Source organism: Pongo abelii, chromosome 9 (assembly GCF_028885655.2).
Source record: "Pongo abelii isolate AG06213 chromosome 9, NHGRI_mPonAbe1-v2.0_pri, whole genome shotgun sequence".
Lineage (NCBI taxonomy): Eukaryota > Metazoa > Chordata > Mammalia > Primates > Hominidae > Pongo > Pongo abelii.
The window spans coordinates 112,548,255-112,570,565 of NC_071994.2; the positions used below are offsets into that span (position 1 = coordinate 112,548,255).

General features: G+C 41.3%; 1 protein-coding gene and 1 long non-coding RNA gene across 3 annotated transcripts in view; one reads left to right on the forward strand and one right to left on the reverse strand.

The window, feature by feature from the left end:
* LOC134759427 (uncharacterized) overlaps positions 1–22,311 on the reverse strand; it is a 400,963-nt gene that overhangs the window by 37,821 nt on the left and 340,831 nt on the right. The gene's annotated exons all lie outside the window — the stretch shown is intronic.
* Positions 8,111–11,545, forward strand: C9H11orf87 (chromosome 9 C11orf87 homolog). Its single transcript, NM_001131788.1, is given in 2 exon segments — positions 8,111–8,226; positions 9,324–11,545. A coding segment is annotated over 1 exon segment (594 nt). The 5' UTR covers positions 8,111–8,226; positions 9,324–9,582; the 3' UTR covers positions 10,177–11,545.

Sequence of the window (22,311 nt, forward strand, 5' to 3'; positions counted from 1 at the left end):
TCATGCTCCAGGCTTTCTGTCTAAAATAACCCCAAGCTTTGGGAAAAGAGAATAAATTTTGAATTTTTATGAGTGTCTTAGACTAAATGCTCTACTGCATTGATATTGTGTTTATGATTTAAAAGGTTGTAGGATTGTCTTTTAATTAAAAGTGATTCAAAAAGTCACCAAACCTATCATTTTTTTAACCTAGCAGCTGAAAAAAAAATTATGTACAGTATCTGAAGGGACAGTGAAACAAAAAAAGTTTCACTTGATTACGTCAGATGTGCCTGTTCAACATGCCAGTAATCCTACTTTATTGTTGTTTTTGTCTTCCTCAGAAACACTCTGGCTTTACTCTCTGTATGTCCTGTCATGGTAATAAAAAGCATAGTTGATAGCAATTGATGTAGAGAAAAGGCAACATACTGAGCTGGAAGAAATCTAAGCTGTCCCATGTGTTTCTTCCTAGTCAGTCATACTTTGTTGTTAATAACTCCCAGGTCATTTTAAAGCCATATTCACATTTCTTCATTTGTTTTCTTGTTCAAGCATAAAGTGATAAATAGACAATAAAAAAGACTCTAAAACATAAAAGGTCGAGGCTGGGAGTGGTGGCTTACTCCTGTAATCCCAGCACTTTGGGAGGCCAAGGCAGGTGCATCACCTGAGGTCGGGAGTTTCAGACCAGCCTGGCCAACATGGGGAAACACCGTCTCTACTAAAAACACAAAAATTAGCCAGTGTGGTGGTGGGTACCTGTAATCCCAGCTATGCAGGAGGCTGAGGCAGTAGAATTGTTTGAAGCTGGGAGGCGGAGGTTGCAGTGAGCCAAGATAGCACCACTGTACTCCAGCCTAGGTGACAGAGTGAAACTGCCTTAAAAAAAAAAAAAAAAAAAAAAAAAAAAAAAAAAAAAAAAAAAAAAAGGTTGAAAACCATGGGCCCATTTGGTTTTGTCTCTTGGGTCTTAAAATTAATACAGTAATATTTGCTTGATAAGGAAATGAGAAACAGGAAGAATTGAGATGGCCACCCAAAATGTGGAATAAGTCGCTATCACTGTGTTCCATCAGAGTCTTCCACAGCACTGTGTATTGTATACCAACTTAAAAAATATGTGACTCAAATCAAGTGTTTCTTTCTTGCTGTAGACTTTTGTATAACAGAAAACAAAATTCAAAAAATTATACTCAAATCTAGCAAGTTCACTTCCCCTTTCTTTGCATGAAATTTCATTTACCATGGAAAAAAATTGTATTGGCACTATTTGTTCTCCCCCAAACTCTCTTGATTGATCCCTGGACTTAATGTGTTTTGCTTTTGTTGCAGATTAATTTCTTAGAGAATGCCTGATGTTTTCTTTCCACATCAGAGTTTCTCAATTAAACAACTCAGAGAAAATAATCAATTAAATTGTCATAAGATATGGGTAGGGTTCAAGAAGACACCCATTTCTTTCTTTGAACCATTGTTTTCTAACTGTACAGTGACAAGTTGTATGTTTAGGATAGTGGTTCTCAACCAGGGATGATTTTGCTATCCCCTCACCCTCATGACTCTTGGCAGTGTTAGACACGTTTTTGGTTGTCACAACTGGGGAGGGGTGCTATTGGCATCTAGTGGGTAGAAGCCAGGAATGGTGCTAAGCATCCAGGTTAGTTTCCTATTGCTGCATAAGAAATTATCATGAACTTAGTAGCTTAAAAAGCACACGTTTATACCTGATAGTTCTGTAGGTCAGAGGTCTGATGGGTGGAGGAAGTGGTGGGGGCCTGACCAGGTTCTCTGCTTGGAGTCTCAAAGAGATGAAATCAAGATGACAGCCAGGCTGGGCTCTTATCTGGAGGCTCTGGGGAAGAATCCACTTGGAAGATTATTCACGTTTGTTGGCAAAATTTAGTTCCTTGAAGTTGTAGCACTGAAGTCCCCATTTCCTTGCTGGCTGTCAGCCAAAGGCTGTTCCCAGCTCCTAAAGGAAACCCACACTGGTTTGCTTGTGGCCCCTCCATCTTCAACATCAAAAATAGCATGTTGGATTCCCCTAGTGCCTTGAATCTCTGACTTCCCTTCTTCTGCTAGGCAGGGGGAAAAATAACCCTCTTCTTTTGAAGAGCTCACTTGATTGGATCAGGCCTATTGGAATAATCTCTGTATCTTAAGTTTAGCTATTTGGGACTTTGATTACATCTAAAAAATTTTCATCATAGCATCCAACCTGGGCAATATAGTGAGACCCTCCAGCTCTACCCAAAAATAATTTTAAAAATTAGCCAGATATTGTGGCACATGCATGTAGTCCCAGCAATGTGGTGGGGCTGAGGCAGGAGGATTGCTTCAACCTAGGAGGTCAAGGCTGCAGTGAGCTATGATCGCACCACTGCACTCTGGTCTGGATGAAAGAGCAAGACGAGTACTCAAAAAAAAAAAAAAAGTCACAAAAATATCTAGATTAGTTCTGTTGTTAAATAACCATTGGATTTAATGATTTAATCTTGTGGGACTGTCTTTGGAATACGGCTAACCACAACAGCCTACAAGGCACTAGACAGCCTCCCACAACAAAGAAGTTATATGGCCCCAAACTCCTATAGTGGCAAGGTTGCAAAACCCTGATCTAGGCATATCTTTTTCCAGATGATGGAAGTATTTTCAGTTTATCTTTCCTATGAAAAGCAGATTCACAGCCTACAGCACTTGAAAGAAGCATATGCCACTCGGTTTCTGACCATGATCCAGGACTCTCATTATCCAGGATCTGTTCATCACAAAGATCTTATCAAATATTTGACATCTGCTGGTCCATCTATTTTTACCCATCTGCCTCTTTAATTTCACATCTATCAGTCTACTTAGTTTATATTCTTCTGTTCTTTGACAGGAGTGATAGTTCATTTAAAAATATTAGGAAAAGAGGGAATTGTTAACATTCTCTTCGTCTGGCCAGATAATCAGAATGTGATCATGTGTGTAACTAGAATGTAAGTTCCCAATTGCAGAGACTTTTCCTTGATCCCTGGTGTAGCAAGCACTTGACACAATTTGTGGCACACAGTAGGAACACTCTGGGTATTTGTTTAATAAATGAATTTCCCAGTCTGGCATATTCTGTATCCTATATGTTTTTTAAATATATTTTGTCAAAACTTTGGATCAACAGATTTAACTCATTCAGTTTGTATAGGATGTCTTCATACAATCTATTAGGCAAATCCAGTTCTAACTGTCAGTAAGCCTGATTTGTCTATTTAGATTGTCTCCAAAAGCAGTCTGGATCCATTTTTCAATTTAAATAAACCAGAATACTTTTATTCCTCTGACAACCACCTCACTTTTAAACTCTAGTTCTAAGATAAATTGATACATAGAGAGTTTGTCCCCCAGATGACAGCTGTCACCTCTCTCAGGAGTTATACACCCTCAAGGTATTGTTTTTCGTAGTTTCACAAAGGTTTTCACACCCTGAGTAAACGCACTATAGTTAGGTTGAGAACTGATGAAACCTACGTTTTTCTTTTGTGAAATAGGACAATTGCAAGGAGAGGTGACAAAAGATAAATTTTAATTCAGGTAGATACATTTTGGGGAGAAGTAAATATAGAGGTAGAGGACTTGGAAAATAATTCCCTTAAAACTATACATATATTCCCCTGGAAAATGTCTAATATATTCTCAGGGATTGACTCCTCCAGTTTGAAGACTGCTGAGGTATATGATAACCAGCTATGTGGTTAGGAAGATCTTTCCACTACTGAAATAATGAATTGAAAGAGGCTTCCCATCCTACATCTGTTTCACTATATTTCTGTTCTTTCTTGAGTACGTAGGGTAGGATAAATCTATTTTCTATTGATGATACTCCGAATATTTTAAGAGGCTATGATACATTCCCCACATCTTTCCATCTCTAAGATTAATATTCCCAGCTCCTTGAATTGCTTATCTGTCATTGTTTTCAGTGCCTTCATCTTTCTAGTCATCTTCCCATAAAGGACACTAATACTTATCAAATTTTTTTCTGAATTTTGATGTCCAAAACAATATAATGCTTCTATTGCCAGGGATAAAATATCAATCTTAGTAATTTTCTTTATAATGTAATGAGCTACTATTTATTGAATGCTTGCTATATGCTCAGTGCTTAAAATAGCACTGCAAAAATGATTCTATTATTATTCCCATTTTGCAGATGAGAAGACTGAACTAGAATAAAACTAGATAACTAGAACAAAGTCAAGAGCTTCACTCTGAGCTTTGTTTATTATTTATTTACTGGGTGGGGTAGTAGTTAATAGTAACATGACAACATATAAGCATACTTCTGTAGGTATGCAGGGGCCCAGATTAGAGGAGATATAAGATTAGGCAAAATGTCAAAATCAGCTAAACATTCTCTGGAAAAGTCCCTGTAAATCTAAGAGGAGCCTGGCGTATATCATGCTGCACTGTGGTTTAGAATGATCTGCCTTAGTCAAACTAGACTTTGTTCAGTCCAAGGGAATCTGTGGAGATCCTGTAGACTGCTCCTGGTTGGAAGGAAGGACCTGAACAATGGGGGTTTCCCATCTTCCCCCCTGCACTTCAACCAAGCATCTCTGCTCTTCTCTAGCTTTACATAATTACCCCAATCAGAAGTAGACAGAGGTAAAATAAAAATAAGTGTGTTTGAAAGAGAGAAACAGAAAGGGAAAGAGAGAGAAAAGCCATTAGTCATGAAAAGTAGTCATAAAAAGAATACTGACTTTGGAAGCAGTTTACCTGTGTTTCAGTCCAATAATATATGTGGTAATATACTTCTCAGTGGGTTACTTAGACATTGTCTTTAAACACTCTGAGCTTTAGTTTTCTCACATTTCTTATAGCAGGTACTCAGATTTTTGTTGAACAAATGAGTAAATGAATAATTTTGTATTTTGGCAAAAATAACCTTGCGAGGTTGTAGAGAGGATTAATGCTAATATAGGGTTTACTATAGCATGGTACATAGTAGGTGTTTTGCAAATAAGGATAATAGCTATTATTATTATTGATTCAATGCTGCTTAGATTTAGGTACAGGTACCCATGTGGCACTTTTCTCTAAGTTAGATCGAGATTCTTCATTAAACTTGAAAGCAAATATTAAATGCTGTTAAATATTTGGAACATGCTTATGTCCAGAGGGGCTTTCTCATTACAAGGGAAGATTATAGGAATCTCAGGAGCTTCTTGGTTCTCTACGCTCGGGAGTGTGGCTTGTGAAGTTTGGTGGCGAAAAGAGTGGCAACAATGGTGTTGTCTGGAAGAAGCCTTGCCATTAAGCCAGATGTGCCAAAATCATGTGGCAACTCAACCAAGCATCTCTGCTTTTCTCTAGCTTTACATAATTACCCCAATCAGAAGTAGACATAGGTAAAATAAAAATAAGTGTGTTTGAAAGAGAGAAACAGAAAGGGAAAGAGAGAGAGAAAAGCCATTAGTCATGAAAAGTAGTCATAAAAAGAATACTGACTTTGGAATCAGCTTTGGAATCAGCTAGCTTCTCCAACAGGGATCAATTCCTGCAGTCCAAGAGGTGCCCATATTTGCTGTCATTGCTCTTCCTTGGGTTTAAAACACACTACCCAATGACATCCAAATCTATGTATTTAGCACATTTGTCCTCTGGGTAAGAACAAATTATGAACCTACTGCCTATTCTTGAAAGAGAAAAGACAAAAAAGGGTACTATGCTTTTGACCTGAAAACTAATGTCTTTAATCTACCTAAATCATTTCTAGTTAAATGCCATTTTCTGGTGAATCACATTCATCTGCTGTAGAGTGTAAGTTCTCCAGATTAAGATCTTGTCTTTTCATGGGGTGTATAAAATAATGCACACAGTTTTAGCACTCCTGGTATAACAGATGGCTATCATTTGTAACAAAAGAATAACTTTGGAAGCCTTCTGACATGTCCTAGAAGCTTGGTGTGCAAGAAGAATCCCATTACATACATATTGTAATCCCATTACAACATATTGTAAAGGTATATTCCCCATAGGGAAAACCCAATAACTAATTCCTTCAAATCTAGAAAACAGACCATTGAGAGTTAATTTTTTTGTTTGTTTGTTTTTTTTTTGAGATGGAGCTTCACTCTTGTTGCCCAGGCTGGAGTGCAATGGCACAATCTCGGCACACTGCAACCTCCGCCCCCCAGATTCAAGCCATTCTCCTGTCTCAGCCTCCCGAGTAGCTGGAATTACAGGCACCTGTCACCATGCCCGGCTTTTATTTATTTTGTTATTTTTAGTAGAGAGAGGGTTTCACCATGTTGGCCAGGCTGACCTCTAACTCCTGACCTCAGGTGATCCACCTGCCTCGGCCTCCCAAAGTGCTGGGATTACAGGAATGAGCCACTGTGCCTGGCCAAGAGTTAATTCTAATTACATAAAAATTCTTTGCTTTACAAAATAACATTTTTAAAAAAAATTTTATGTTTTGCTAAAGAGTCTCTTGAAATAACCAGATCTCTTTTTGGAGAATCCAAAATTGGATTTGCTTTACAAAATGTTTATTAGACTCAACTTTTCAGGAGCAAAGTGAGTGTGAAAAAATGGGGCATTGCCTGTCAGGCATCAATGGTAAAGTGTCACTTAGTCACAGCGTAAAAAAAAAGAAAAGAAAAAAAAGGCACACCATTCCATCCCCTGAGCCCACCAAAGTCAAATTGTCCAAATGTGGCAGGTGGCTATTGCAGGCATCTGGTGCTGTCATTCCAGGCAGGAAGGTGATGCTAGCATTGGGGTGGGGGCTGGGGGCAGACATCAGTAACTGTGTGACTCTAAACACAGAGTCAGAAGAAGGGACCCCCAGATTACAGACAGCCTTTCTTCCACATGTCAGACCCTCTTTCTTTACAAATACAGCAAATACAAGCAGATAACTGGGCATCAGTAATTTCTGATGCATAGCAGGAAGGAGCAACAACACACACTGCATCATTCAATTTATCAAGTAAGCTGCAGGCACTGTGCTAGACTCAAAGATAGAAAAGAAGACAAGGAGCAAAGAAGAAAACATATATTTAGTAAGACACCTGAGTGCCTTCAAAGACCATGCAATGTCTTTAGGTACTGTTCCCAGCTAGCTTCTCCAACAGAAAAATGAGCATACTCCATTTCAAAGCTGGATTCTGTAACCAAATGCACTATTCATATTTTTCCAAGGCTCCTAAAACAATAGTTAACTAGTCTCTTCCAAGATTTAGGGAGGCTGTTGAATTCTTTTCTGGAAGTTCTATGTATTTTACTAAAAGGTTGTGCTCCAAACACTTTGCCAAGAATTAGGGCCAATGAAGCGGTACTTTGTGCAAGTTACAAATACTTGGAATTTTCATAAGGCAGTTCATTTCTGCCTTCCTGTAAATAATTTCATATTTCTTCCTTGTAACACTCTGCTTTGTGTGCCCATGAGGGTCTAGATTGTCAGAATAGAAGGAGTGTTTAATACATTGGTTGGGTCTGGGGCCTGGAGATGAAGATGTGAGGGATGCAAGGAGGATGATCATGAATCAGATGGAGCGAAAAAGATAACTTGGAAACTCCAGTGGAGAAAAATGGTTAATTTGGATTGTTTAATTTGTTCAGGTTTGTGTCTTGGGTTCTGTCACACTTGTGTTGAGAAATGTCCCTGTCATCTCTCCAATGCACGCAGTTTATGTTCAGAAACAGGGGCAGCACAGAGAGGAATTAGGGGTGGGGGAAATTTTAATCAGCCACCAGGGAGAAATTCTGATCTGTGCACCGATGGTAGATGGTTATCCAGAGTGTAAAAATGTGATTCTGGGACCAAAGGGTCAGCTCTAGAACGAAATCAGACAGCTGGAGGACTCAAGATTCAAGTCTTCCTGGGCAAGAGAGTGAGAAAGGTGGGTTGCTTGCGGGGTGGGGGTAGGGGTTGCTCCTCCTAGTTCCTGGGCTGGAGAAGGGCAGGGAACTGGGAAGTGTGTGTCAGAGCCTCGCTATGCTAGGACAAGGTGTTGGGGTACTAGGGTGGGTGGGGGCCTGAGGGGTGTCTTGGAGCCCTGGCGGTGGCTGCCTGACGTCACCGGCCTCTCTGGCAATAGGCTGCGAGCTCAGCTCCCTGAAGCGGCGGTGAAGGCGGTGGCGGCGGCGGCGGCAGCAGCGCGGCTCGGTCTCTGGCCCATTCACTCCACGCTTTCTGCAGCCGCCACTGCAGCCGCGCGGCGGGGGCTCCCTCCTTGCAGCCAGCTGGCGGTCCAGGTAAGAGGCAAGGTGTGAGTAAAGGCTTCTGATGGCCGGGTGGCCTGACGGCCGGGCGCGAGTGGGGAGGACAGCTCACGCGGCCTGGGCAGCCACCCCTGGCCGTAGCTCCAGCCCCCGCCCTTGCCCCCGGCCCCTGCCCCGGCTTGCTTACGCGCTGCCTGGCTGCTCCGCAGTGCAACAGTTTGCAGCTGCCTCTTGGGAGCAGCAAGGAGGCTCTCCTGTGCGCTGCGGGTCTACCGGCTCCGGTACGCCGGAAAAGCCTCGGGGCCTTTGGGCTGGGTCTGGGAAGGACAGAAAGAAGGTCCGTTCCCCAAACTTTGCAGGCGGGAACCCTCCCCTTTCCATTCCAGCTCTTCTAGAAAGAAGCAGGTTACTGCCAAGTTGGGGGCACAGGGAAATGGGGAGGAGGGGGCCGTTTGCGGGAATGTGTCAGCTGAGAAAAATGCTTCAGCTGCTTTTTTTTTTTTTGGAGCGGGGAGAATGCCAGGGAAGAAGGCTGGAGAAGAGATGGAGCGCGTTCCTGCGCGTCAGCCGCGGTTGCGGACAGAGGCAGAGTGGGATGTGGTGCCAGGGGTATCCCCTTGGGAATGGGACCCAAGGGATCTGACGCTGTCCAGGGAGGGCAAGTCTGGAGGGGGAGGGAAAGGAAGGGAGGACTGCATACCCGGAGCCCGCGCGGCGGCCCGGAGTGGGTGCTGGGAAGGGTAGGATCCAGGCGAAGACATCAACCGAGAGGGCGCAGAAAAGAGGAGAGCCGGTGCTCTGGGAAGTAGGGACTTCAACCGAAGCGGCTGCGTGTCTGTTGCAATTATAAAGTTGTGAAGGGCGGAAGGGAGGCTGCCTTATCTGCTGAGTAATCTGCACCTCCGCGGTCCGGGCGCAGACCCCATCCTGTCGAGTGGCGTGAGCAGGCTGCTGGTGGCTCTGGTGCACGGCCACGGGCGGGCAGGCTGGGGTCCGCTGACCGAAAATACAGGCAGCGCCCAGCTCAGGCAGTGTGCCCAGAGGGCCGCTTTGCGGTGGTGGTTGATCCTTCCCGACAGCACTCCCCTGGGCAGCGGCCGAGATTCTAACTAAGCTTTGTGTCTTTGCAGCCTGGTGCCTCTGCAAAGGAAAGGGGCGCGCGGAGACGTGTTCGAGGTGGTATCGGCGAGGATCTCTCGGGCGCCGCTCACTCCTTGGTCGCCTTGCTTGCCAGCAGTTGCTCCCTTAGTCCTTGGCTCGCTCGCACACCACCTCCCGCTACAGGGAGCAGTTTTGGGTGGCGTGGGCTCCGTCCTCTTCTTGGCTGGTGGGAACGGTGTGCCCAAGAGGGGAAGCCTAGTGGGTCTGGCCCCTCCCAGCCCCGCGCCAATGAGTGCCAGGGCGCCGAAGGAGCTGAGGCTGGCGTTGCCGCCGTGTCTCCTCAACCGGACCTTTGCTTCCCCCAACGCCAGTGGCAGCGGCAACACGGGTGCCCGCGGCCCAGGCGCAGGTGGCAGCGGCACCTGCATCACGCAGGTGGGACAGCAGCTCTTCCAGTCCTTCTCCTCCACGCTGGTGCTGATTGTCCTGGTTACCCTCATCTTCTGCCTCATCGTGCTGTCCCTCTCCACCTTCCACATCCACAAGCGTAGGATGAAGAAGCGGAAGATGCAGAGGGCTCAGGAGGAATATGAGCGGGATCACTGCAGCGGCAGCCGCGGTGGCGGGGGGCTGCCCCGACCTGGCAGGCAGGCCCCAACCCACGCAAAGGAAACCCGGCTGGAGAGGCAGCCCCGGGACTCTCCCATCTGCGCCCCTTCCAACGCCTCGTCGTCGTCCTCTTCGTCCCCTGGCCTCCCGTGCCAGGGTCCCTGTGCTCCTCCGCCTCCACCACCAGCCTCCAGTCCCCAAGGAGCACACGCAGTTTCCTCCTGTTTGGACACAGCTGGCGAGGGCCTTTTGCAAACGGTGGTACTGTCCTGATCGTCTAGCCCCTCTCGTTCCCCGTCCTCGTTTCCAGCATCTTTGCCACCCTTGCTTTTTTCCTCCTTCCTTCCTTTTCCATTTTCCTCTGGCACCTCTTTCTTCTTCCTGCTTTCCTTACCTGCCCTCCCCTTACTCTTGTTTCTCCTCCGCCGAGGCACTGTGCGGTATTTGTAAATATTGGGCGAGGAAAGTCTCGGAAGAAGAAATAACGCTGATAATAATACTTTATTAATATTTATAGTAATTATTATAATACTAATAACACAATCCAAGCGCATGACAAATCACATAATTTCTAATTGTCAATGAAGGATGCATCTTCCCATTCCACCCCGCGCTCCCCTCAATTAGGAGGAGAAACCGCACAAGCTACCAAATATATAAAAGGCATTGATTCCCGGAGCAAAGGGAGGGGAGGGGGCCCGGTAATGTACATAGCTGTCAAGTTAAGATTTAGTTTCTTTCCTTCCCCTCTGACCCCTAAGCTTTCACTTTTCCTTTAGCTTCCCTTTCCTCCCCATTCCCACCCTCAGCCGGGCTCAGGCAATAGTATATTATAAAGAAAACGTCTACATTAAGCACCAGGACTGCAAGAGGCCATAGAGAATAGTCCCCGGAAAGCGTTTATGACAGGTACCCCTCACCAGTCAGCCCATTTCTCACCCTTTGGTTAACCATTACCTTTTCCAGGACAGAGCATTTAATTTACTTTTTAAAATGACCCTCGCTGGCCGAGCATAAGTACGTTAAAATCTTTCAATGAGTTTTTTTAAAAAGCTAACGCTTTCACTCCCTGCTCCGCCCCCACCCGTACACCTTTGACTTGTGACATTTTCAGGATTTACAAAGGATCTGGGAGCTGTCCAGCCAGGTCTGGTGCTGAAGTCGCCTCACCGTTCTGATTACTTCTTGTAGTTGTGAAGGCAGAGGAGGGGCTGTTTTGGAAAGTGACTATTCTGGCTTTTGGTTGGGTTCTTTCTTCTTTTTCTACAATCGAGTTAGCGTGTACTATTGGTTTCCTTATTATTAAACATTGCATAAGTTACCTTTTTTGTAAAAAAAAAAAGTATTAGGTGATGTGCAGTACTGAAAGTGCAGTATCTAACCAACTAGAATGTTTCTGTTTTATTTTTAGAACAAGTGCACCTTTGTTATATATTTAGTATATTGGTACCAAATACAGAAAAAAACTATAGTTCTGTACTATGTCCTCCAAACTGTATATTATTGTTCTTAATTTCCAGCTGTTGATATAATGGTTACCACTGGATGAGAAATCAGTGGTGCAGACCTGGCTTTTGCTGTTTCCAGAAGTGTTCTTTTGTACCTTATTCTGTAGTAGACTGTTATAAAAAGATGACACACATGCTTTATTTTTTCTTTTGCAAATAATAGAAAAAACACAACCACAGAAACAAACAAATAATGGATGTGCAAGAATGCCATCTATTAAAAACATGGTTAATATTTAAACAGTGCCTGTAGTTCTCCCTGCATGCAGTTACCACCTGGAGGCAGTGGTGTGTGTGCTTGCTTGTACTGTATGTGGTTGGGGATGAGACTGGTGGGGATGTTGGGCAATTTGGATGACAGGACATGCAAATTTCAAGAAAAGCTAGATCCAGTAATTACTTACAGGATAAAAATGTTTGCAGCTTGTTTGTTTAGTTACAAATCTGTGCCTGCAGCAAAGGAAAGGCTCTCTTTCTCAGTCTGTCCTAACTTCACTGAACATACAAAAATACTGAGAAAAAAAGAAACTGAGAAAATAAGATAAATATTTTTTTATTTTCTAATGCCAGACAAGGCCATCTATGTTAGAAATGGAATTAGTCTATAGTTATTTACCACCTTGTTTCCTTTGGTTGAATGACAGAAGAAGCCAGAAGCATATTACAATATTAATTATATGCAGTGGCATCTCTTCTTGGAAATCAAGCCTTTGACAGCTATTCAAATTTTTGGAAAATGTATGAATGAAAGTGATCTGCAAAAAGCTGTACCAAGAGAGTCCTGACTATCCTGCAGGGTGTAAGGCAACAGTGCCCCTATGAGCATCCCTCTCCCAAGCAACTCATTGTTCTAAGTTGTCTACTTGGTCCAGACATATGTGCTCTTATCCAGAGGAAATATTACCGCTAATATTTTTGGTCATCTATTAAATTGCCTAAGCTCAGTTTGCATCTTTTATAAAAATAATTTAATAAACTTAATTTTAATCACCCATAAGATAATCACCTTTCCTGAAGCACAGAAGATCATCATTGAAGCATGCCATCTTGTAATATTAGGAAGACCAGGTATAATCTTTGGGTACAATATATTAAACAATGAACCAGTTTTTCTCCAGTGCCTTAGTCACGTCCTAGTAATAGGTAAAAGAGTGCGTTAACTCCCTCAGGCCACTAGGGAATCCTGTACTGCATCAGAGTTCTACACTGTACATCAGAATGACTAAGGCACTGTGAAGAAGAAAGTCCATTGATTTTTGTAGCTTACCCTCATCCAGTGGTAGCTCTTTAATACCTTATTACAGAATGATTTTTGGACTTGAAATTTGAATAGAATCAGGGACCCAGAAGGGAGCTTCATCATTTCCAATGAGCTCCACTAAGTGCATGGATGTTACTTTCTTCCCCTTATTTGGTGCACTTTCTACAGCGAATAATTTCCCATTTTATTAAAGCAATAAGATGTTCTGTTGTGAGCAGTGCTGGATAACGATTCCATTTTCTTGGTGCTGAAGCTACGCATATGTTCTTGCCTTATGAATCATAGTATATTCAAGGCATGCAATAATAATCCCCTTCCAAGGAGCAACCTGTACACTCTGTGGGGGTAATTATGAAGTTGTCCTACATCGTTTTTCCCCAAAAGGAATGCAAGGAGCAAGAGAAATAAAAGCATTATGTATATTGTAAAACAAATGATCTCAATACCTCTCAACATGGGCACACATCTGTAATACACTTTTATTGTGCACCTTTAAATATGTATGCCTTTCTCCATTAATTGACTGTAGTTTAATTTTTTAATAGTGCTCTGTGTAAAGATGATGCAGTTTGTGAGTCAGATTTCATACTGAGCTTAATATACTCAGAACCTAAGCTTCCAGTGGTATCACTTGTGATTTTTTAATGAGATAGAGAATTACATGAAATTCTAGTAAGCCAGTTTCCCACACCAAATTATTTCAATAAGCACATATCCAAGCAATTTGTACAGACCCTGTTTAAAGCACTGCTTCTTATAGAGCTCAATTGGCAGTCTCAGGAGCTTGGGATGCTACCAACAGGGCATTTAGGTTTTCATTTTTATGAAACAAAAGGCAATCTGGAAATAGCTAAATTTATTTTAAGGATTTTATTCACTGATGTCCCGTCAAACTAATTGCTTCAAACCCCTATAGCTACAGCTTAACTTCTGCACTTGCTATTCAGTATTAATAAGGTGGCATGCTTGATTCTTATTGTTTTTAAAAATGAGAAAATTTGGAGAGAGAATACTATTATGTCAACTGTACAACACTCTGAATCTTAAAGATGTAGATGGATATAATATTTAGACTTTATATACACCCATAGATATGTATTTATATATGCATACGTTTTGTATAAATTTACAATTGACTTTTTGTATTCTCTTTTCTGTCATTACAAGAATGAGATGGAAACCAAAATAGTTGTTCCATCCTCTTACTCAAAGAGGATACTGAAAAGTCCGGTATGTGCATGCACTTATTTCTCTGGGGTCAAATCTGAATGACTTTCTCTTTAATAATGAAAGGGGAAAGTCCTGGTTAGCTTGGAAAATTGGTAATTAGATAAGCTTCCTTTCCTAGGTTAGTGACTCAAATGTAGCAATGATAATAAAGTTATGACCATATCGATGTGGTCTAAATATCTAGATGGAAAGCGAAAATATCCAGAAGAGGTTTAGGGCCATCTAGACCACAAACCTGGAACCTGGATTGTGGTTTGATTTTTTTCATTTTCAACCTATATGTTGTGTAGAAATACAATTTATATCTGCATAGCTAAAGGTAAAGTGAAAATATGACCATTATCTGTTTAGTTTGATAAATCATTTTTGGATAACATGGATAAATTAGCTTTAAGAAACTTCTTTGACATCTGACTTTTCCACCATTTCTATCTGTATCAATTGTATTAATTAGATAATGGTTAAATTTTTATTTTTTTATCATGTAGACATATGCTTTAATGCTTTTCTGTGGGTGAAAGTTGAACAATTGCTAGCTGACATTATGTGGAAGTTACAGGTTAAATTAGAACCAGAAATTTTAATATAATCTGATCAGGTTCCTTAGTCCCATTCCCATGTGAATCTGAACTTTGAATTTGAATCTGAAAGGCCTACTTATTTGGGCCATTTTTTGTTGGAACTTGTGATTGTAACTCACAGATGTTTCAGTTCATATTAGAATAAATTGCCCAATCTATAAGAGAGTGTTTAATCATTGGAATGAATGTAAATCTGATTCTGATTTGGTTTGTTATTTATTTGATAACATTTGAGAAACAGCTAATGTGGCTTGACATCAATACTTATTAATGTCACCAACCTAATAATACAATTGGTGCCATGTATGAATGCTTAGCTGACAATAAGAATTTAATCAACTTTATTTGGAGACAATGACTTATCAAGGAGGTCCTACCCATTTGCGGTAGGGATATTTCCCTTACAGTTGTGATTACAAGGGGTTGTTTCTAGAGAGAGATGAACAGCAGCAACAGTGACAATGATGACAACAACAGAAAAACTGACTTTTGAACTTGAGTATATCCAACAGAAGAAAAAAGATAGAATTCATGGAAATTTTGTTTTGCTTTTCTATCAATAAAAGAGTTTTCTTGTTAATTGGCTTTTTGGACACTATTTCCTTATCAATTTAATGTACAATATACCAGGATAACATAATTGCTTATTCTATTATACTCAGATGCTCAAAGAAATTATATTGTTTTCAAAAAATTTTTATAACTCATCTGCTCTTCCTCACAAACCAACTACATCTTAGAAATGGGATGTGTATAAAATTTAGGACAATTCAATAAACAGTCCAGTATAATAATGTAGCAGCTCCTTTACACAGATGCTCAGGATCTTGAGGTCATATGCTTAAATTCTCACATTTCCTCTTTCTCTGCCTCCACTTGTCTAATATAATATAATCAGGTATATCAGGAAGGGCTGTGGCTGACATGATTCTGTGCCAGTTAGGGGAAAGGTAGCCTCCAACTTCTGTAAATTCTGATGGATCCTAGCTTAACCCTGCTGAAAAGGATCTGCTCCCTAGTTTGAAGTGCTATTGTCCTACTGGCTTTTGTGTTGACATTTACCACAGCAATTTTACACCGTGGACCTTTGTCCTCCATCTCAAACTCATACATCCTGACCCTGGCCATCTATAGGTCCACAGTGCTCTCACACATTGTCCCCTTCTTGGAGATTCAGGAACTTCTGGGTGCCCTGCATGCCATGGATCTACTGGAGAAAAGCTTGGGTCTATCTTGGGATTATTCATCCATCCACCACCTCCTCCACCTCAATTCTGCTAATCTTGCTTCGTGTTAGATGGTGCCATGAGAGTTTCTTCTGAGGTCTTGAGACCCACACTAATATATTTAAAGGAAAGGAGTTTGCCATTTATCTCCAATCCTTGAGCTTCTCAAAAGCTATTTAGATGTTTTCAAGGCAACATCACTCCTTTTGGCTCCTAAATATGTGTGAAGAGGAGCATGAAAGCTTTAATGGCCACCTGCCTCACTATTCTCTTATTTTTCTCAAAATTGCCCCAGACTGCAAGAAGCAAATATTTCTCTTAATGTCTACTTTTCTCTACCTAAGACTCCTTCTACTATGGTTAGTTTCCTGCTTCTTCAATGGACTTAATCATCTTCTTCCTGATGTCAGCATTATGATTAACTCTTAATGGCAGTTGGACAGGGTGTAAGAGACAGAAAGGTAAGCTTATTAATAAGGGATCCTAAATCAGGACATATTTGAAACATATTATGCCACACACCATAATAAATCTCCATATTCCTACAAGGGACATGTGCTCATGATTAAGTTCCTGCCCTCCCCTTTTCCGTGAAGGTGGGAGCTTGATTATCTTGCATTTATTTTCATATTCTACTCAATTCCTCTAAATTGGCTAGAAAACCTGATTACTAAATCTTATATCACTATTTGTCCCTAAGAGGGCACAAACTCTTCCAAATATTGGCCCATTATTTCACCTTATCCCTTACACCCTTTAGGAGCTACAGATAGTGTGTAGGAAATACTTCTCTTGAGCTTGGATAAACTTCTAGTGGATCTTGAATACTGGAGTGGAGATGAGTAGCTACTTGATGTAAAGGCAGCAGCAAGTAAAGATTGATGATACAACCCTATCCCTAGCCGTTGTCCTCTTTATGCCCAGTAGGTATATGTGCTCTAACTTGAGCTATTTGGCTCAAGAGAGGGATGAGTAGTAACTCAGCTAGCTCTTACAAAACTAGCATGGTTCCATTTCCCAACTCCTTCAATCTCTCTGGGTGGATTAATTTATGAAATATTAGCTGTGTATTCTCTTTCTGATTAGTTGTTGAAATCCAATCACTTCTTCCCAAAATACCATCTCCAGATATGTTCCAGGCTTGAATTGATGCCGATAATATTGGGTTTCCCTCTCTCAAAAAGTGGCTCTACTTTTTAAGACTTTACAGAACAAGAAGAAGCTCTTGTGATAACCTTTCTTAACCCCTCTTTTCTAACTTATGCTGAATATACTCTATGTGCATTTGCAAATCCTGTCTCTTCTTGGATCATGACCTTAACTCAGAATTTTAAATTTTAGCCTAGAGGTTTGTAGTCACTTTGTGGTACAAAATTTTCTGCACATGGAATCTCAAAAATTTAGGAAGGCCGCTACTAACCTCAATGTATTTAAGTGGCAAAAATGCATTGAGATGGCAAAAATACTCACTCTTCACATACAGATGTGCAAAACAAATGTGGCTACTTTATTTTCCTATAATTCATCTTATCTTCCTCACAGGGACCTATTTGCTTGGTAGTTCTCTTAAGAAAGTCACCACATTATCAAATTTTCTCTTTCCTGTGCCCCTTTCCAAGGCTGTGTCTGGGTATAATTTATGTTATCTCATGGTGGCAGTGGAAAAAGTCTCCTCAGATATATGCACAGTTAAAGGAATCCTTGCTGGTTCAGTTGGAGAGTGGCCAGTCTGGTTTGCTTCCCAAACTGGTGGCTGCTATGCTACAGCAAGTCCTATCTTGTACCCCCAGATAGAGCCTAGGATCCTGGACAGTTTTCCAGAATCTCAAACTTTGAGTCTACCATGACTTTTTGTTCCAATTGAAGAATTTTGCTGTTTTACTATATTGTAAGCATCCCTGGGCTCCTTTAACTGGGACAAACGGGAATTTCTGGGTTCCATTCAGATGATAGAAAACAAGAAGCCTTCTAGTAGCCTGCTGCCATGACCATCATCCCATTGCCACTGCCTTCTTGTTGGAAACAGGGAAGTACAGTAGCTCTCCCTATTAAGGGTTCCCACTAGTAGAGACACGGATACTTGCTAAAGCCCTTACTACCCTCAAAATACTCTGGCTTCCTGATCCTATCAGAATGCTTATTATTGGATCCCTCTCTATTGCAACTTTTCTCTGAATCAAGGGGATTGGGGAGCAAGAGTGTTACAATTCATCTTCCTCAATCAATATTAGACTCCTCTCTCTTCCCTCCCCAAATTACCGAGGACTGGAACGGATAGACTTTTCTGTGTAGTCCCTTAAGGACTTCCTTTAGTACAAAGGTATAATCAGACAGGAAGGTGTAGATTTGGGGCTTTTTGCTTTCTACATACCACATTCTATACATTGACTGTAGCTTCACGGCTGTCTTAAAATGGAAACTAGAATGTGGAAGAGAGATAAATGAGCCTACATTGGGAGGCATATCAGAAATATTTTGTTAGTTACACTTGTATATACGTAGATGATTATTTCAAATTGCATGGTAGGAATTCAATGACGACAGAAATACACTGTCTCTCCCTTTGCTTGCCAAAGTATTCACCCTTAATTCAGTATGAACTAAGTTAAAAGCTTAGTTCCTGTGATTAATGTTGTAGTCTCCTGGCAAGCACCCTTGAGAAAGATCATAACTGCCAGCAGTCTTTGCACCTCCATATGGATCAGCCTTTTTTAGGGATCTCCTGATGGAAAGGAGAGGAGGAAGTGCAGGTCACTCAGTTCCAAAGGGGAGGAAAGAACAAAGAAAGGAGAGGCAGAGAAAGGCTCACTTCTCTACCTTTGCCTTGTGGCAAAAGCTTCCCTGGGACATCCTTCCCACACCCACCATCACAAGTTTTCCTGTTGGGGAGGTGCATAAAAGATTATGATCTACAAGTGGAAATTGGCCATGCTGTGTGGCAGGATTATTTTCAGGGTCTACTTTAGTTAGTTCTGTTCTTAAAGTTTTAGGTAGTTTCATTTCTTTGTCCCAGGGAAACTGTCCTATTACTGACACTTGTCAATCATCCTGCAGTCCTTGCTGTTTGAGCACATTCTGATATCTAATTAGCTAATCCTTGCTTGACCACTGACTAGGTGTCATTGACTGATACATGTATCTAGTTGAAGAGATAATCCCTTTGAACACATCTCTAATATTGAGAGTTTATTCAGTCAACAGATATTTATTGTGAGCCAACTATATGTCAGGCATCATTTTGTCCCAGAAATGCAACAGTAAACAATGTAAGCAAATCTCCTGGCCTCATGGGGGTTTCTTCTAGTGGAGAGGGACAATAAACAAACTACCTAAGTAAGTTCTGGAGTACATTAGAGAGAGAAAAGTGCTGTGAAGACAAAGCAGGGAAGGAGGGGGTGTGGATTTTAAATAGAGTAGTTAGAGACAGCCTCTGATCTTTGAGCAAAGACTTGAAGAAGCCATGCAGATGTAAGGTCTAGTTGAATAAAAATTGTTTGTATAGAAGAATTTTTGAAAACTAATTTCATTCAGGCTCCTAATTTAATAAATGAGCAAACTGAATTTTGGTAAAAAGAAGGCAAAAATACTTATGCTTATGGAACATTGTGTCAGGTACTGATACTCCCAAAGTAGAAAGGAGTGATGAAATCTGCTGGTTCTTTGAGTAGTTTGTAGTGTAATTAACCAATACATTTTAATTTGATTCAAGTGTGGTAATAAATATGTGAAAAAGTACTTCGAAGCACAAAGAAGTAACAACTAAGTCTATCTGGGAAGGTTAGGAAAACGTTTCCCATATTTTAGTTGGGTTTTGAGGGATAAGCAGCAATTCACCAAAATAAGAAAAAGCATTTGAGGCAGAAGAAAAAGCACATACAAAAACTCAGAGGTATGAGTATTCTGTATATTTACACAACAAGTGTTATGCTGTCCATACTGGGATTGTCAAAAGAGAAATCTGAAAAGTAAAAGTAAGCCAGATCCTTAAGGGCTCTGCAAGAGCAACTTTTAAAGATATGCCTTTTCAGTTGTTGGTGAGGAATTAGTGAGAAATTTTGAATATAGAGCTGAATTATAGATTTGGGTTTATTATAGACTACTCTGGGGGAGGATCACTGTATGGAACAGATAAATGGTGATTAAGACACGAATTGAAGCAGCCGCAATAATCCTGTGACAAATGATGAGGGTTTGAACCAATGGAGATAGGGATGAAAAATAAGGGCATATTAAAGTGCATGTTAGGTTATGGAACTGATGGAGTTGGTGATTCATAGATGCATGGTGTGAGGGAAAAGAGCAAAAAGGGGAGGAAAGGGCAGAGAATAGATTTATGCTTTCTATTTTGTGGCTCAGAGCAACCCCAGTTGGGTGCTGCTTATCTGTCATGACTTGGTGACAAAGTTAATAAAAGGGAGTTCAAAGGAAGCTTCTGGGCTTTGCTGGCACAGCCTTTGATGAGTTTGTCCCCAGACCATGTTCAGAATGTGGTGAAGCCTAGCTCTATGGAGCAGCCTGCAATTTGCTGTGTGAGCTTCAAGAAGCAGCACTGTCACTATCTTGTAGTTCCTGATAACTGCTACTCATAGTCTGTCATGTTGAAGGAGTGCTCCATATGTCTGGAAGTGTGTGTTCTGACATTAGCTGCTAGGCCATTTGTTGTAACTCTGAGGCATGCCTGCATAGAATCATGACATTACACAGGATCTAGTATAAACCTCACTTTACTCTTTTGGAATACAGTGATCAGATAGGACCCCATTGACGGGAATAAGAATCAATATACTGCTGAGAAGGAACCCATGGTGTTGAAGATGTTGAAAAGCCAACACAGCCAGTAACATGGAGAAATGGCCTGGGTTCAAATCTTGACTCTGACACTTGGTAGGTATGAGACCTTGGAGAAGTTTCTGAACTTCTCCGTGCTTCAGTTTTATGAAGGTTTATTGTGTGGTTTAAATTAGAAAACATCAAATATCTAACAATAGTGGGCAATGAGTGTACGGTAGTCCCTGTTCTGGCTTCTTTTGTGAGGAATGGTTGGGGAAGGGAAGGAGTAATTTTCTGGTAGATTATTAATAGCAAACTCATGTTCTTTGTGCTCTAATGTCACATTCTAATCTCTAGCAAAGTGCCTGGCACATAGTAGTTGTTTAGTAAAGATGCTGAATAAACAAGTGAATAAATGGATTGTAATCCTATGGACATATCCCTGATAAAGTACTCTGGTACTACTGTAAAAGGAGTCTTGCCAGAATCACACCAGCAAAAGAAAGGCAAAAAGCAACAGTATATTTGTAAGTCATCAGTTTCACTTGACTTCTGGATGGCAATAAGAGTGGCATCATTGGAAACTTTGGCATTGCTCAATAATCTGTATCTTCAAGGAATTGTTTGGCAGATACAGCATTTCTCCCCTAGCCCGCTTCTCTACACTCCGCTTGGCTGAATAGCCCAACAAAGCTTGCTTTTGGGACCCAAGCCCTAATACTTTTCATGGCTGGTACAGGAGCAGTGAGTCAGCCACAGGAAATGAAGCCAAATGGACATGTGTTGAAGGAAAAGGATCAGGTAATCCAGTCACCCGGCATTTACTCAAGTCTTCCGCACTGAGGGAGATGCTAAAGAAGGCAGGGTTCCTTCTCTCAAAGAGTTTATGACTCATTTAGGGAGAAAAGACTTTCAGAATGAAATAATACATGGAAACCAAGGTAAAATGGCAATTAGAAATAAAAATAAGCCCACGTTGAGTGAACACAAACTGATCATTGATGATGCAATCTTCTTTTATTCTCATGTCTAGAATGGGAGCCATAAGATTCTACTTACTTGTAGACAGAGAAATCCACATCTGACAGCAGGATTTGAAGTTGAGGCAGGGAAAGGTCCAGGTTCTGTTCCTTCTGACTAGAAATCATGTCACTGTCTCTCAGTGGTTATGAAAACAACAAGCTTCTGGTAGAATTGCCACAATGCATCATTCCTCTTTTTAATCCTTCCACCTACCCCAGGGCACTCATATAGTCTCCAAACTGCCCAGTGTACTGCTCTGTGACCGACTCCCACTTGAAGGGCTGCCCTCTTATATTTAGGTTCATTATCTCTCTCTGAACATTCAAAATGAAAGCGTGCCCCTGTCATAATAGCACCTGTGACCTACTCCTTATCTTCTCAGGACCATACTCTTTGCAATATTGAGCATGCATATTTGGCATTAATCTGCAATAGCGACTCAATGATTTAAGATAACATTCTCATTTTCACACAAGCCTCCAACACCTTAGGCAGGAGGAGATATTTTGGGGCACAGCTTTGGTTGCAGGAGGGTTGATGTGAGTACCCTTCCAATTCAATCAAGGGAGTAGTCACCTGCTTAACTCTGCCTTTAGCAGCCAAGACCCTAGACATTTAAGACCTACAGAGTTCTTAGGTCCTGAAAAAAATGTAGCTCCCCAATCTATCCCTGCCATGTGATTTAATATAAAAACAATATAAAAACTGAACAATAAGGAGGTACACAACTAATAATGTTTTAATTTTAACCATGGCAATTCTTTTAGTGCCTTGTTAAAATAAGTTATTATATTTTTCATGCTCAGTCT